The 17963-nt window shown below is 38.1% G+C and overlaps 1 protein-coding gene across 4 annotated transcripts in view; it reads right to left on the bottom strand.

The window, feature by feature from the left end:
- The window catches only part of LRRC9 (leucine rich repeat containing 9), a 118959-nt gene that overhangs the window by 72859 nt on the left and 28137 nt on the right, over positions 1 to 17963 (bottom strand). For 3 of the 4 annotated variants that reach the window (XM_047862267.1, XM_047862263.1, XM_047862264.1), the window contains 5 exons: positions 17489 to 17620; positions 11422 to 11598; positions 10535 to 10652; positions 2178 to 2307; positions 109 to 231 (listed from right to left, as the gene is read on the bottom strand). In XM_047862267.1, the coding sequence (XP_047718223.1) occupies positions 109 to 231; positions 2178 to 2307; positions 10535 to 10652; positions 11422 to 11598; positions 17489 to 17620 (680 nt within the window). The remainder of the gene's footprint in view (positions 1 to 108; positions 232 to 2177; positions 2308 to 10534; positions 10653 to 11421; positions 11599 to 17488; positions 17621 to 17963) is intronic. The other variant, XM_047862266.1, reaches the window with a different exon arrangement.

Raw genomic sequence — 17963 nt, 5'->3', positions numbered from 1 at the left:
AGTTTACAAACTTTATTAAGTAGAGATTAATCTCTATACATCTGTATTAAATACAAGCATTTTGTATTCAGAAAAATTAAAGCACATTTCTCTTTACGGCAGACATACTTAGTAAATATTTTCGAGGAGCAAACACTGAATTAACCATTGGATAGTTAGCTTGATTGATGGAGTCCTGTTCACGAGCCTGAACACTCTGGCCAAGGAAAACCTTTGTAATGAGGAGGATGCCTAAATATGAATAAAACATCATTTTAACAGTAATTCATTCTAGTAATTTTCCCATATCACCTTCCTTATTAGTCCCAGACTTGACTATGTGTTCTGTAAGGGCAGAGATCCTTGCTACCTTGTTTGTCATTGTATAGCAAAACAGAAACTCGGTAAATATTTGTTGAACAAATGAAATAATTATAAAAGAGGATTCCTGTGATTAAAGCAAAGCTTTACAGAAAAGGAATAAGGAAAGAAAATAAGTTAGCAATGTTTTTTATCAAGTGATTTGAAGTAAGAAACTTTTTGTTGTTGTTATTAACTGGGTAAAAATTCATCTCTGAATCATCAGCACCGAGCACATCACTTAGATCATGGGAGGCACTCAATACATGTCTACTAAATGGATAAACATTTCTTTTCCCTTTAGATTTCTAAGAAACCTTTGGATTATCTCAATCCTAAGGATGTCTAGGGGTCACTGAATCCTATAATGTAACTTGTAATCACTAGACAAAACATTTAGATGACTTTTTTTATACTATGTGAGTTACAGAATGCAAGTGGAAAGAACCTAACTGTTTTGGGAAACATTTCAGAAGGATCTAGAAAAACATGATGAGGTGTTTCTTAAGATGGGAATGGAAGAGCATGAGAAAAAAGAAGCAAATTTTTTTTTTAATAAGGAGTTCTTTCTATATTCAATTATCTGCTTAATTTTCTGATTATCATTAACTAAATGAAAGGCTGCAAGACACATGTAGTTTGTCATGAATAATCCTAGCAGAGCTCTAGTCTGGAACCTAGAATATCACTCTTATAGACTTAATTTAACCAAATTTCTGACTGCCCAGTCTTCAGTAGGTGTATAGTGGAGACCAAAGAATAGGTGTCCCTTACTTCCTGACCAGGTCAATTCTCCTTATTATATATTCTTTGGTAATATGCACTAACATTTCATCTTTGTTATGAAATTGTTATGTTATGAAAATTTTAATTTTACATTTATTTGTGTGCTTATTAATATTTGTCAATACCATAAAGGAGCAACTGTGTCTGGTTTGTAAAGACTATATCCATACTACTACCAAGTGCCTAACACGTAGTAAACATTCCATAATACTGGTGGAACTGAAGCATGAACAGTGGAAGGGTGAGGCAAGAGGACCTAATGAGCTGGACTTTTCCCCAGTCTGTGGTTACAAGGGGACCTCTCCCAGAAGTGTCCTGCAAATTGGCTCATATGCTTTTATCTATCTATATATTCAAGATGCAAATAAAGTACTGATCATTGTGAATAAAGTACCAAAATTTTATCTTCTATGAGGCAATTTATAAAGAAATCTGTACACTACAGTTTGTCTTTAGCCAGTTTTAGATTTGCAACCAGGTTTTCTTATATCTATTAAAATGATTAAGGCCTGCCTTCCCAAGTGCTTGGCATGATGATTACTGCATAATTGTGCCAAGTTCTCTTTTCTCTTTCCTATGAATTTGGGGTGGTGTGTGTGTGTGTGTGTGTGTGTGTGTGAGAGAGAGAGAGAGAGAGAGAGAGAGAGAGAGAGACATGCAAGACATGCATATATACTGAGTTTATTTTTAGGACACAAGTTAATGAACAAAAGTAGACAGCAAGGAACTAAGATGGCGGTAGAGTAGGAGGACCCTAGGCTTGGCTTGGCCCTCGAATGAACAAAAGCAGCCTGTTTCATAGAAATTGGATTAAATATGAGTAACAAATGAGTCCCATTCTATTAATGTTGACACAATAATCAGTAAGTATTTGTTCATAAGTTGTAAAGTTACAGATCAGAAAGTCATATTTCACTACACTGGTAAATACTAAATAAAATAGTTTCTGGAAAATCTTCCTGATTGATAAAGCCAAGTATTAAAAATGTTATGAAAATAATTAACAAAGGCTTAAAACTAAAAAGTTCAGAAATACCATATATTTGTATTACCATGCCTGAAGAGCTCATGCTCAGGAGAGTTCTTCTCATCTTTGTACTTTTGCTGCAGAAATTCAATTCTGGGACACTCACACATACTTAGGCTGTTAGCGAGAATAACAGCTTCTTTTCTGAGAGGCAGCTGCAAAGAAAAAACAAAGCTGAGTATTTTTATAAAACTGACAGTACTTCAGCTTCAATACAGATGGCTTATTAGTTTATGTTTATGTGCCTGGGCAAAAAAAAAAGAAGGCTAGATTCATTGAAAAGCAGTAGATAACTTTCAGGTGCAACTTCATTCTGTAAGGCCATTTATATAATATGCTTTAAATTTACATGCAAATAGGTTTACGAAAAGTGATACACAGTATTCGTTCCTGTAAGAGCAGCCAGAGTCAGGACTGACAACACTGTGTGGTGCAGGAGCTATAGTCTTACACATTTTCAATGATACTCCACTAGTAATCATGTAAATTCCAAAAAAGAAAACCCTGTAGGTTCTTACTTATATGTGAGATATAGGTAAATATAGATACATGGATAAAGATTTGGTATAAATAGTGTTCTTGGTTTAATAATCTACGTGGCTTTCCAGATACATCTCATTGTGCTAATGCATGGAAATTTTAGTTTGCATTGGGACTAGATTTATTTCTTAAAAATGTTTTATCAGAAATACAGTAATACAGGGGTGCCTGGGTGGCTCAGTTGGTTAAGTGTCCAACTTCAGCTCAGGTCATGATCTCATAGTTCCTGAGTTTGAGCCCTGGACCAGGCTTTGAGCTGACAGTGCAGAGCCTGCTTGGGAGTCTCGCTCTCTCCTCTCTCTCTGCCCCTCCCCACTCATGCTTTCACTCTCTCTCTCAAAAGAAATAAACAACAACAACAAAACAGAAATACAGTAATACTCTAAAATTCATATTACTTGCTATGAAAGCTCTGAAGAACAAATAAAATCTCTATTTTTAGTAGTAGAAAACCTAGAGCTAAGAGAGATTATATAATCTATCCAAGGACAGAAGTAGAAATTAGCAAAGTCATAATTTGAACTCAGGTCTGCTTCTCCTTGTCACTATCTCAGAGTTTTGAAATTATTACAAGTTTAATATTAGTACCCAAATTATCTAAAAAATATGTTTTCTATAAATGCTGAATTGCTTATTTACTTTTTCTTACTAAAAGCGGTTACCCAAAGAGGTTTAAAAAATTTTTTAATGTTTATTTATTTTTGAGAGAGAGAGACAGAGAGACAGAGTGTGAGCAGGGGAGGGGCAGAGAACAAGAGGGACAGGCTGAGCTGTCAGCACAGAACCCGATGCAGGGCTCAGACTCATGTCTGTGAGATCATGACCTGAGCCGAATTTGAATGCTCAACCGACTGAGCCACCCAGGCGCCCCCCCAAAGAAGTTTTTAAAATATAAATACTAAAATGTTGCTCATGTTACCATAAATTCCACATCCCAGTAAATATAACCTTATCAGATTTCCAATGAACATCACTAACTATTCATTAGATACAAGCTGTGTACGTGGCATTGTGCAGCTATAGCATGGTCTTGGTCCTCAAGTGAGAGAGGGAAGATGGTGAAGACAGCACAGGCAGTAATCTCTCTGACATTGGCTATAGCAACATTTTTCTAGATATGTCTCCTAAGGCAAGGGAAATAAAAGCAAAAATAAACTGTCGGGACTACATCAAAATAGAAAGTTTCTGCACAGCGAAGGAAACAATCAACAGAACAAAAAGGCGACCTACTAAATGAGAGAAGATATTTGCAAATGATTTACCCAATAAAGGGTTAGTATCCAGAATATATAAAGTATTTATAAAACTCAACACCCAAAAAACAAATAGCCCAATTAAAAAATGGGCAGAAGGCATGAACAGACATTTCTCCAGAGAAGAGATACAAATGGCCAATAGACACATAAAATGATGCTCAACATCACTCATCATCAGGGAAATGCAAATGAAAACTACAATGAGAGATCACCCCTCACTTGTCAGAAAGGCTAAAATCAACAATACAAGAAACAAGTGTTGGCAAGGGTGTGGAGAAAAAGGAACCCTCTTGTACTGTTGGTGGGAATGCACTCTGGTGCAGCCACTGTGGAAAACAATATGGAGGTTCCTCAAAATGTTAAAAAAAGAACTACCCTACAGTCCAGTAATCATACTACTGGATATTTGCACACACAAAATAAAAACACTAATTCAAAATTATTCTTGAACCCCCAAGTTTATGCAGCATTATTTACAATAGCCAAACTATGGAAGCAGCCTAATTGTCCCTCGATAGATGAATGGATAAAAAGATGTGGTATATATGCACAGTGGAATATAATTCATTTGTAAAAGATAATAAAAATCGTGCCACTTGTGATATGGATGGATCTAGAGAGTATAATGCTAAGTGAAATAAGTCAGTCAGAGGAAGACAAATACCATATGATTTCACTCATATGTGGAATTTAAGAAACAAAATAAACAAGCAAAGGAAAAAGAGAAAGAGAGAAACCAAGAAACAGACTCTTAACTATAGAGAACAAACTGATAGTTATCAGAGGGAAGGTAGGTGGGAGGATGGGGGAAATAGTGATGGGGATTAAAGAGTATACTTACGATTAAAAAATAAAATGATTTAAAAAATAAATAGATAACAACAACAAAAAGAATCAGAAGATGTAAAAAAAAAAGGAAAAAAGAAAAGAAGAAAGAGGGGGGAAGATGGAAACTGTACCCAGTAATTAAAAATACAAACCATCACAGGGTGCCTGCGTGGCTCAATCAATTAAGTGTCCAATTCTTGATTTTGGCTCAGGTTATGATGTCACATGACCCAATGAGATCCAGTTCTGTGTCAGGTTCCACGCTGAGCATGGAGCCTCCTTGGGATTTGCCTCTCCCTCTTCCTCTGCCTCTACCCTGCTCATGCTTGTGTACTCTCTCTCTCAACATAAATAAATAAACATTAAACATTAAAAAAATACAAACCATCACAAGATGTGTCAAATAAGATCTCCTTTTTTAAATGAAATGTTTTTAAGAACCATCTTTGTAGAGGTTAGGGATCAATGCTAGGCTTTAAAGATTAGACATAATTCCAATCAGAAATCTTAAAGTCTTTTTTTTTTTAATTTTTTTTTCAACGTTTATTTATTTTTGGGACAGAGAGAGACGGAGCATGAACGGGGGAGGGGCAGAGAGAGAGGGAGACACAGAATCAGAAACATGATCCAGGCTCTGAGCCATCAGCCCAGAGCCCGACGCGGGGCTCGAACTCCCAGACCGCGAGATCGTGACCTGGCTGAAGTCGGACGCTTAACCGACTGCGCCACCCAGGCGCCCCTTAAAGTCTTTTTAAGAGGAGAAAGCATATGAAGGTACAGAAACAGGTACGATTGTCTATTCAACTATCATCCATCTATTCAACTATCCATCATTCATTAATCAGATTTCCACTAGGAATCTCTAAAGAAAGTCCCTGTCCTCAAGGTCTTGTAGAGAGATGCACACCATGATTGCCGTGGAGATCCTTCTGCCACTCCATAGATCGATTTCCTGGGTGTTCAAGTGACCTAACCTCAATACAGCTGTGTTTGAGGTTACAGCTTACTTCTCTGTCATCTTAACTCCTCCCAATTGTATTTTAGTATAACAAATGTGCTACAATAAAATTCTCAACTGCCACTGATTGCCACTTAACCAGCTTCCGCTAACCAACTCACAGGATTAAGCAGTATTTTCCATCCTTTCTAAACCCCACAGTATGGTGACAATTCAAGGATAAGAGGGTACTTTAAAAAATACTAGCATAGGGAATATAGTCAATGATACTGTTAGTAACATTATATGGTGACGGATGGTGACTACACTTATTCTAGTGAGCACTGAGTAATGTATAGAATTGTCAAATCACTGTGTTGTACACCAGAAACTACTATAACACTGTATGTCAACTATACTTCAATGATAAAAATTAAAAAAAAAAAACTGATGTACTTCTATTCTCCCCAGCTGTGTTGTATGCTTACAAAAAATCGGTTAATTTTGTTCCTAAATGTTTTATACCAGTTGTATTTGTTATTGAAATTATACACATGAAATAAAACAATGAAACATGAACAAGGATGAGAGTTGTTTCTATGAAAAATAAGTGGAAAGTATTAGTAAGATTCTGTAGAGACTAATCATTAAAAGCTTCTGTTATAGCATGTGTAGATGAGGAAAATATAAAAGTTTGGTGGTGGCAAGGGGGAGCATACAAACTAAAACTAGATTGATTCTTGCACTCAAGTTCATGCTCAACTTTAAAGAAACTGAAACTAATATGTAATATGGTTATGGTCTGATGTAAGAAAGATTATCAGGAGTTTCAACCTCATACTCAGAGGCTTTGGCCCTATGTAAAAAGATAGATGAATGAAATGTAAGTTTATATGTTTTAAGTTTGCTAAAGGGGTGCTCGCTTCAGCAGCATATATGTTAAGTTTGCTAAAGTGTTCCTTAAGTAAATAATTTATTTAAAGTTCTCCTTTTTTTTAAAGTGTTATTTATTTAAGTGAACTAACCCCATGTGGGGTTGAACTCACAACCCTGAGATCAAGAGTCACATGCTCTTCCAACTGAGCCACCTGGGCGCCCCTAGTTCTCCATTTTAATGGATTTTCTGATAAACCTGTAAACTAGGTAAAAGGGATCCTACTATCTGAGAACTCAGGAAAGCCTTCGCAAAGGAGGAAGTCCTTAAGTCGAGACTTGAAGGGTAAGTTTGCCAAAAGAAAAAAGTAGGGAAGATCATTTTATCAAAAGGAGGCATGGCACTGAGGTATGTTTAGGAGAATCACAAAGAAAGTACATACTTCATTTGGGATATTTGTTGTATTTGGTAATAAGGAGTCTGGTTGAAGCTAGATTTTGAGGGGCCTTAAGTGCAAGGCAGAGGGATTTGGACTTCATTATCATGAGTAATGGGAAGATACTGAAGGATTTTCATCATGAGAACAATGCAGTGTGTGCTATGAAAATAATGTTTTAGGAAAGATTAATTTGTCTGTCCTTTTAAAGGTGGAAGGAATAGAGGGAAGACCAAGGGCAGAGTTGTCTATTAGGAAACTACTGGCAAAGATTAGAGGGAATGTTCTAAGTGGTGGCAGGCAATAGGAACAGGGAGGGAAAGGAAGAATGCAAAGTGGTATGGTAAAGGAAGAATCACTACAAATGGTAAATGATTAGATACAGGGATAATGAAAAAGGGAGTGGTTGGATATAATTTCAAAGCTTTGAACCTGGTCAGTGGAGAGTGACAGCATTGTTGGGAGAAATAAGACAAGGAAAGAGTTGGTTATGGACAAAATATTAAAGGCTGGTTTTAGACATATTGTAGAAGGAGATAAAACCGATTCATCACATAGGAATGGCAGCTGTGGGTGTCAGAGCAGAGAGCAGGAGGTGGGCTGGCTGAGGACGTAAACTTTGGAGAAAGCCAGGTGGAATAAATGATACTCCTTAAGTCTATTGACCAAGTCCTTGGGCATCAAAGAGAGTAATGATGTAAGGCAGCCCTCTGCCTTACAAAGTCACTGCCAACCTAAGCCAAATCTGTCTTCTAAACTGCTTACACAGCTCATGCTTTTTAATCTTATCCCACCTCTTAAACGATGCAGTACATAAACATTTATCTTTATTTCCTGTGTGCACATAATAGCATAAAAAATATGGTTTATTAGATCTACATGCTACACAGTGATTTTTCTAGCCAATTATACTCCATTTCTAAGATTTTAACAATGAGAGTAATTGATCATGTGTGGAGAAAAACAAGATTATTAAACCTTAATCTTGTGGTATTCTCATGTTTAGAGGGAAGAGGAAGAATTAAAAGAAAACAAAGACAGGACAATCAGAAAAATAGGAGAATAACATTAGTGTAATATTATGGATGCCAAAGGGGAGTTTCGAAAAGGAAAGAGCAGACAATAGTATCAAATGCTTCAGAGAATAATGGTAAATCTTATTTTAAAATTTTCTATGAAATAACATGGTATTTATCTTTCTCTGACTGACTTATTTCATGCAGCATAATACTCTCTAGCTCCATCCACCTCATTGCAAATGGCAAGATCATGTTCTTTTTTATGGCTGAATAATAGGAGCTAGAGAGTATTATGCTACATGAAATAAGTCAGTCACAGAAAGACATACCACATGATTTCACTCTAATCTGGAATTTATGAAACAAAACAAATTAACATGGGGGGGGGGGAAAGAGAGGCAAACCAAGAAACAGACTCTTAACTATAAAGAAGGTACTGATGTTTACCAGATGGGAGGTGGGGAGGGGGATGGGTAAAGTCAGTGATGGAGATTAAGGAGTGCACTTGTGATGAGCACGGGGACCTGTAACGGAAGTGCTGAATCACTCTTTTGTACACCTGAAACTAATACGTATGGCACATGGAATTTAAATAAAGTCTTTAAAAAGCCCAAAAAACAAAAAACAAAACAAAAAAAACCCCAAAAAACTTTCTATGTGCTAGGAACTGGTCCCAAGAACTTTCTGGGTCAATTTTAATAATACATTCTATTTAATGTAATCTATCTGAAATATTATCATTTCAATATGTAATCAGTATAAGAAATTATAATCTCTTTTCTATACCAAAACTGAGATTTATTTAAAACTTTTTAGCACATCTCAATTCTGACTAGTCACATTTCAAATGCTCAGCAGTCACATGCGGGTGGTGGCTACCATACTGGATAGCCGGCTGTTTGAAGGATTAGAGATACCGCATCTCCTAAGGGAGCGGCAGGAGATAAGGCGCTAGGCACAGTGTCGGGCAAGCAGGAAACACACAGAAATGTTAGCCTCATCTTTCTGCCAACCTTCGTGCCCATGATGGTTCATAGTTCTCTGGAATCACCCTGAGCACTCCACTCTACTTTTTCAAATCCTTTATTCCTCGCCTCCTTCTTTCTTCTCTTCCAGAAAGTACATAAGGGCACTTTCGCCACACCAGCCTGCTGAAGCCACTGTCCCTCTGGCCTGCTGCTGCAGTATCCCCCCTATGTAACCTCCTGCCATCAGCTCCTACTCCCTCCAATCCATTCTCCACTGAATGGCTGGAATGCTGTTTTGGTGATTTTTTTTTAACTGTAAAAAGTACATAAAGTAAAACTACCATTTTAACCGTTTTTAAGTGTACAATTCATTGGCATGGAGTACATTCACAATGTTGTGCAACCATCACCACTATTCATTTCCAGAACTTTTCATCATCCCCATAGAAGCTCTGAACTCATTAAATAATGACTCCCTATCCTTCCATCCTCATCCCCTGCTATCCTCTATTCTACTTTCTGTCTGTACCAATTTGCCTATTCTACGTACCTCATATAAGTGGAATCATACAATATTTGTAAATTTGTGTTTGGCTTTTTTCACTTAGTATAATACTTTCAAGGTTTAACCATGGATCAGAATGGATCAGGATTTAAATCCTTTTTATGGCTAGTATGCCATTGAATGGCTATATCATATTTTGTTTATCCATTGTGTCTTGAGGGGCATTTGGGTTGTTTTGACTTTTTGGCTATTATGAATAATGGTGTTATGAACATGGAGTGGTGTACCAGTATCCAAAAACTTTTGAATGCATACCTCACTAAATCCTAACCACAACTCTGTGAAGTAGATACTATTATTACCTTCATTTTATAGATAGGAAGAAAAAGGCACATAGAGGTGAAGTCACTTAGCTCCTGAGTAGGAAAGCCAGGATTTAAATGCAACAACATTATCATTTTTGTGTGCGCCATGATGTGAAAAGGGTGAGGGAGCACTGCTGTATAACAGGGTGTTACAGCTGCCTCAGCAAGAGAGCGGAAGACAGAGAAAGGGTGACTGGATATTTTGGAGCTCAGAGTGACCAGGGAGCAAGGTGCAGACAAAGAAGTAGAAAATAAAGAAGTGGTGGCGGTAAGAGAGAAAGAAAAACAGGATGACAACCAGAAAGCATAGCAGTGTTCAGCGAATGGACTTTTTTTTTCAAGATGGAGAAGACCCTAGAGTGTTTAAAAGAGATTATAGAAGTAGATTTCAAGATCATTAACAAAAGGATCACAGCATGAAAATAGGATACCTAGAAATATTAGATAGTCAGGCAGATAAATTAATTGATGGACTTATTCTGGTCTAATCCAAAGAAGGAAGATGCTATACTTTGTAGCACCAAGCTTTCTGTGAAATAGCAGAAGTTGGCTATAAATATGAACAAAAGGATTGAGAACCAAGCCCTGTCTAACCAATGGCAGGGCTTTATTCATTAGGAAGAAAGCATTATTCTGAATGACATTTTATGCTACCTTGTTTGTTTCACTGTCTTTGAATCCTTTTTCAAGTATTTGTAGCAGATGCTTTTTCTTCACTGTAACTTCAGGATCAAAAACATAAAAAAGACATTCCAGCATCTTTCGATAGCTCCTTAAGAATAATTAAGACAAAAAAGTTTGAGAATTGATTTCAAAAGAGCTTAGCCATAGATAAGACAATCATATATCTTGCCCTGGATATTTCCCATTTACAGTGAATGTTTCAGTGTCATTACTAAGTCTCCAATCCCCCTCAGTCTCAAAAAGAGCCCCAGGGGCGCCTGGGTGGCTCAGTTGGTTGAGCGTCTGACTTTGGCTCAGGTCATGGTCTCAAGGTTTGTGGGTTCGAGCCTTGCATCAGGTTCTGTGGCAACAGTGAGGAGCCTGCTTGGGATTTTCCCTCTCTGCCCCTCACCTGCTTGCTCTCTCTCTGTCTCTTTCAAAATGGACAAATGAAAACTTAAAAAACAAAAAAGGCCCCAGTGTGGGTAAACTATGATGTCATCCTCGTCAAGGGAGATGCATGAAAAGGAAATATTTACTAACAAGGCATATTTTCAATATTGTAAACTTAAAAAAAATGTTTATTTATTTTTGAGAGAGAGAGAGAGAGAGAGCGAGAGTGAGAGCGAGATTGAGACCGAGCAGGGGAGGGGAAGAGAGGGCGGGGGGAGAGAGAATCCCAAGCAGGCTCCAAGCGAAGTCCGACACGGGGCTCAAACCCATGATCCGTGAAATCATGACCTGAGCTGAAGTTGGGCGCTTAACTGACTGAACCACCCAGGAACTCCAATATTGTAAGCTTTTAAAACAGAATGACTCTTTTACAAAATAAAACCAGACTTCTGTAAAAATGTTCCTTACGGAATTTAACTTCTTACTCTGAATCATGCATATCTTCATTGTCAAGAAACTTCTGGAGTTTCTCTTCAAATTTTAGTCTCAGAATACGGTTGTTAACTTTGATGATACGTTTTACTTTCACTCCAGTAATACCATATGGCCTGAAGTCCCAGGTACAAAAACGTGAGAGAATTAGTTCATAGCAGGAGTTAAACCTATATGGGAAAACAGAATATATATAAAGAAAAGAACACATTGTCCTTAAAATGTTGAAGAACACTAAGTTACATATAATAAAACTTATAACCCATATTTTATATTTTTTGCTAAAGATACATTGTCATATCATAGCTCTGCTTTGGTCCAAACTGGGCACACTTAATCAATAAAAGAGATGTTAAACTTTGAAACATAAAAGTAAGAGTTGTTTTTATTAATGATTAGATATGTATTTTGACTGAAAGACATGTTGCTTGAGTAATCCTTCATTACTGAAACACTTTGTTTTTTGGCTTCAGTGAAACTATATATTTCTGGCTTTCTTCTTATTGGCTGCTCCTTAATGGTTTTCTTTGCTGATTCTTTTTCCTCTGGCAGCTTTCTAAATGTTGGACTGCACCTGGAGTAAGTCTTGGGTGCTCCTTTTGTTTCCATGAATACTATTCCTAGGTGATTTCATCTGGTCCCTTGGCAATATACAGAAAAAATATATTTTATATATACGGATATATTCCAACATTTTACTTTCAGACTTTATCTCTACCCAATTTAGGTGGATATACCCCTACTTGAACATCCAACTGCTTAGTTGGTATGTTCACTTGCGCATGGAATAGGCCTCTAAAACTTAATTCATCACCTGCTTCTAAGCCTACTCCTTCTGACTGTTTTCCATCTCAGTATATGGTACCAGCATCTAACTGGTAGCTTAAGTTAACATCCCAGGAATGAAACTTGCCTCCTCTCTGTCTCACCAATATCCAATTCTTTGGTCAAATCTCTTTGGCCCTACATCTAAAATATCCTGATTATAACCCTATGTCATCACCATCACTGTTATTACTTTTTTCCAAATCATCATCATCTCTCATTTGGACTACTGCCAATAACTTCATAACCAGGGATATAGAAGTGAAAGAGGCAGGGTCCCTCCTCTCATGGAGCCTGTATTATAAGGAGTTGGCCAAAAAATAAACAATACATAAATAAAATCATTTCTAAACTGACAAGTGCTTTGAAGAAAGAGAAGTTTGGGGTAAGGACTAGAGTGGGGGCTACTGAGTATAGATCTGGGTAAGATATTTCAGAGAAGATATTTGAGTGAAGAAAAGGAGAAGAAGGGGCCAACTATGTGAAGATCTCAAGAAAATGTATTGGAAGTGCTCATCTGCTCTCTACTGCCCTTACTGGGCCATGCCCTATCTTAAAGTAGCACAGAATTTGGACTAAGATGAGATTTTAAAACAAATCAATTTGGGGGCACCTGGGTGGCTTAGTAGGTTAAGCATCTGACTCCAGCTCAGGTCATCATCTCACGGTTCATGGGTTCGAACCCTGCGTTGGGCTCAGTGCTGACAGCTCAGAGCCTGGAGCCTGTTTTGGATTCTGTGTCTCCCTCTCTTTCTGCCCCTCCCCTGCTTGTGCTCTCTCTCTTTCCCTCTTAAGAATAAATAAACATTAAAAAATAATAATAATAAAATAAAATGGATCAATTTGAAAAGAAAGCTAAGTGATCCTATATGGGATACATTTACCTGTAATGAGATGTCTGGTCCTCACTGGCATACAATATCAACAAAGGCCTGAGCATGAGTGTGGGCTAAGATCACAGAGGTGAGTTTCCTGGTGGGTGGTCTTTCCCTGGGACAAACTCATTTAGAGTGTCTGCCTTTCTCACTAGCGAAGACTGAACCAGTGCAGCTAAGAGCTGCCCAATTACTCTTCCCTTGGAGTTGAAAAGTGAGCTGCCCAAACCAAACCATTCCCGGAGGAGCTCACAGTCTGTTAGGAGACAGATACATATAAGTAGTGTGGCAACCAGCTGATGCTGCTAATTAGTTCGGAGGTCTGGATAAATAATTACATCATCACCAGGAGTGGGAAACCTCCAGGCTCATGTATAGAGGGATCACTGTCTGGGCCTGATCAGTCCAAGTCACTCCTACGTAATACATCCTGGAACCACTGAAGCTCCAATTACTACTTACACTCTATTTTTATTATTATTATACTCTGATAGAAAGTGTTGTAGGCATTTTATTTAGATAAAGTTTTGTCATATAGTAACAAGGGTAAACAAGAATAGATAGAAGCGATAAATGGACAATACCTAGCTTCTAGTTCAGTTCCCAGGAATGCAAGAACTAAGAATGGCACAGGAAACTCCATGAAGTGGAATCCTTTCATAGAGCTTTTCTCTGCCTGGAAATTCAGTAGCTGAGCCCTTCTTCACATAGAATTCCTACAGCCCTGGAGACTGGGAACCCCCGTGCTAATGGGACATGGGCTCTGTGCTATCTGGAATCAGAGAACTAAAGCCATTCAATAAATCACCTGGTCAAGCTGGAGATGAGAAGACATCATTCACAGAGTGCCGGAATACTGCTAGAGGAGGGAGAACCAAACCTATAACTGACTAGGAAGTACTGTGACACTCCGTATTATCAGTTCCTCGTAGAAGAGGACACTTCTCATAGCATTGTTGGTAACGTGCTACATGCACTGGGCAGCATCTCATTACTGACCTGAGATATATGCTTTCTAGTCTGAACCTCAAATAATAACTGTAGGAACTTATATAAAATAATATCTAAATCTCTTATACCTCTCTTTCAAGGGGTCCCAAAGACTTAAGGGCGAAATTCAAACTACCAGCTCGCGGTGCGCTTTAATGATCAGGCCTTTGTCATGTGGAAATACTGTAGTTCTCCAAACGTATTATAATAGTTCCATACCTTTTCACCACATGCTGTTTCCTCTGCTTAGCAAGTCCTTCCCCTAATTCTGTGTATAGTTAACTTCTATCTGTCCCTCAAATTTCAGATCAAAGTATCTCCCTCAGATGTCCCCACTTCCAAAAACTTTCTCTACACCCCCATTCTGGTTTGAATGTCATTCTTCTCCAGACCAACAATTATCCCAGAATTTAGTACTGCTTCATTTCCATAGTCTCCCGTACCAGATGGCAGCCTGGATGAGAGCAGGAACTGTAATTTTTACCCCTAGCACCTAGAATAGAATCTGGCCCATGGTAGAAACCCAGTGGATGGATGCTGAGCAAGTGAACACAATAGAAAAGATTCAAAGATGAATAAGAATGCAGTCTCTATCTTCACTGAGTTTATAAACAAATGGAGCAGAAAAGTAATGGGACAAACATAGGCAAAATTATAACTGAGTAGAAGATAGGAGAGATGCAACATAGTGCTGTGAAGATTCGAAGAAAATAATAATAATGACTAATCTGATAAAGATGACAAAGGTATTCCTCACAAAAGATGGCTCTTGATGTTGGCCTTGAAGATAAAGTTTTGACAGACAATAATAGAGAGTGAGGGCAAGGATGTAAGGTATTCTGGGTGAAGGAAGCAGAACAGAGGAAACCACGGTGGTGCACCAGGTATGTCCCAAGAGCAGTGACGCACACACAGTTTGGCTGACTCTGGAGGGGTTGGAAAAGTAGTAGGATGGTTTGAACACCATATGGTGAAGCCCACTGAATACTGGGGTGAAAGGTTTGAATATCACTTGGAAAATAACAGGTTGCTACAAAAGGCTTTTATTTTGTTTTACAAAGTGCTCTCTGTGTAGGAGGTGTGCCAGCAGGGACCACATAGGAAATCATTTAGTTATCTTTACTGATTGATTAGCAAATACCAAGTACCTGCTATATGCAGACACTGTACTACACCCAACGTGGGGCTTGAACTCACGACCTCCAGGTCAAGAGTCGCATACTCTACCGACTGAGCCAACCAGGCGCCCCAGGAGCTATTTCATAGTATCCATAAAAAATCACAGCTAAGGTGGCCAAGTTTGTAAAAAAACAATCCTTCAAATTCTGCCAATGTAGATTTGATTTTCTTCTTAAAATGGATCAAGGCTGTTATTACTAAAGCCAAGTAAACAATTGCTAATGCTTATCAAAATCCATCAAGCTAATTTACTATCAGGTTGACATAGTTACCTAATGGCTTTTTAGTCATTTTGCTTTTATGTATTTTTTCCTTATCGTCTACTTGTTTTGTAAAGAGACTACTCTGCAATAAGTTAAAAAGAAACGGAAATAATAATAAACAAATCTGTTTAGGTTGAGTGAATATAAATGAAAGACTGAAAAATTTTTCATGCACCCTGCAGACAGACACCATTCAATTTTTGTACTTGAAAAATCAAGGCCTTTATTTGTTTATATGGGAAATGGGATGAATCCCCTTTATATCTTTGCACATAAAAATCAAGTATTGTGGTTAAGTGAATAGTGGTAACTGCTGGGCCATTGATGTACTGATACAAAAGAAAATATTTTAAACGGTCTATTTCTCACTTGGGCAGAACTTCTCATGGCTTAAAGTAATTCATAACAATTACATATTTTTATTTATAAAATGTTAATACAGGGGCGCCTGGGTGGCTCAGTCAGTTGAGCATCCGACTTCGGCTCAGGTCATGATCTCACAGTTTGTGAGTTTGAGCCCCGTGTCGGGCTCTGTGCTGACAGCTCAGAGCCTGGAGCCTGCTTTGGATTCTGGGTCTCCCTCTCTCTCTGCCCCTAACCCACTCACATTCTGTCTCTGTCTCTCTCAAAAATAAACATATAAAAAGTTAATACGAATTTTGCATTTTACTCCATAAAAGTCGGTGTTTGTTTCAACACTGACTGCAAATACAATCCGCTGGGATGCTGAATCAACTCCATTCAATCACTTTACGTGCTTCCTGCTTTCTCTCTACACACCCAAATTTGCAGTATGCTCTAGGGTTCTAGGGCAAACTCTGGCTTGTTCACAGCTCCCCAGTTTTAAGGAAATGATTACAGATATGTGGAAGTTATAATTAGTGATATTTTCTGCTGCAAACCTTTTCTTTTCTTCCTTCCTTCCTTCCTTCCTTCCTTCCTTCCTTCCTTCCTCCTTCCCTCCCTCCCTCCCTCCCTCCCTTCCTTCCTTCCTTCAGAATCATTTTCTAAGTTGTACCCTCAAGTTGAGGCAACACAGCCATTTCCTTGTTTGTACCAGGAGGCTTCAATTACGAAGTATGTATGCCCGTTTCCTGCCTGTTTCTGGTGGCTCTCTCCATTTCTGCCTAAATGGACTTTTAACCCAAATTCCTGGGTTTTAAGTGTATGCCTTATTTCACCTCACAGAGTCCATGTGCACCCTGACTCTAGCCAGCTCTAGACAACTGGTTTGACTTTGACTATGGACCCCCAGGAAATTTGCTATGGTGCCTCCCCCAGTGTCTGCGACCTGCTGTTGCCAATCCTGCTCCTGCGTTCCTTCTCTATTGTAGGTTCTCACACAATATTCAGAATCCAGGGCCACGTCCAGTCAAGAAATGAACAGTTTAAACATATATAAAATTAATACTTGGCCATAAACATAAAAAAATTTATTCTGGCTCTTGGGCTAAGGGAAATTGGGTAAAGAGCAATGAAATATCATTAGGATGTTCTCAAGATTAGCCCACAGCAATTATGTAAACAGAAAAACATATTGGTGGCAAAATAGGTAACAGCTAATCTTCAGTGGATGAACATTCTATATGAGAAGTGTTTTGAAAATTAGACATTTTAAGACTTTATAAGTTGATATTTTAGCTGGTGATCCTAAGCACCTAAAATTATTTATTTTTTTAAAGTTTATTTATTTTGAGAGCAACAGAGGCAGCATGAGTGGGGGAGGAGCACAGAGAGAGGGAGAGAGAATCCTAAGCAAGCTCTGCACTGACAGCATGGAGCCTGACACGGGACTCAAACCCACGAACCATGAGATCATGACCTGAGCTGATACCAAGGGTCAGATGTTCAACTGACTGAGTTACCCAGGCACCCCTAAGCACCTAAAATTATTTTTAAGGCTGTAATTAAGTTTCAAACAGATTTACCAGTCATCAGATCGAGTGCCTTCTTCAAAGTGGATATTTCCCACAGTTTCCAACTCAATTAACAAAAATGGGATCCATAAGCCATGGCTTTTCTTCTTTTGTTTTACTTCAACATGATAAATTGCTTCAATCCTATTTAAGAGAAAAATTAAGTTACTAGAAAAACCTAAATATCACAACATTAAAATTATAGTTTAAATAGATTTTTAAAAAAAGGCTGATATGAAAATATAAGGCGTTTGTCAATGGGTACAGAAAGCTTGGTGTTAACAGTTAAACCAAGTTAAAGACATTCTGTTTCTGGCAATAAGGTTAGAAGTCTCTCCTGGCTCTGCCGCTTATGGCGCACAGATCTTTTGATGCTGCGGTTTCTCAGTAAAATGGCAATATTAACAGTATCTACACCTGAAAAGGCTTTTTTTTTTTGACGATTCTATGCAAAATACATACAAAGCTCTTAGCAAAGAATTTGGCA

The sequence above is a fragment of the Prionailurus viverrinus genome, chromosome B3 (assembly GCF_022837055.1).
Source record: "Prionailurus viverrinus isolate Anna chromosome B3, UM_Priviv_1.0, whole genome shotgun sequence".
In the NCBI taxonomy this organism is placed as follows: domain Eukaryota; kingdom Metazoa; phylum Chordata; class Mammalia; order Carnivora; family Felidae; genus Prionailurus; species Prionailurus viverrinus.
The sequence above is the reverse complement of the archived record's forward strand: the minus strand, read 5'-3'. Positions and strand labels throughout refer to the sequence as shown.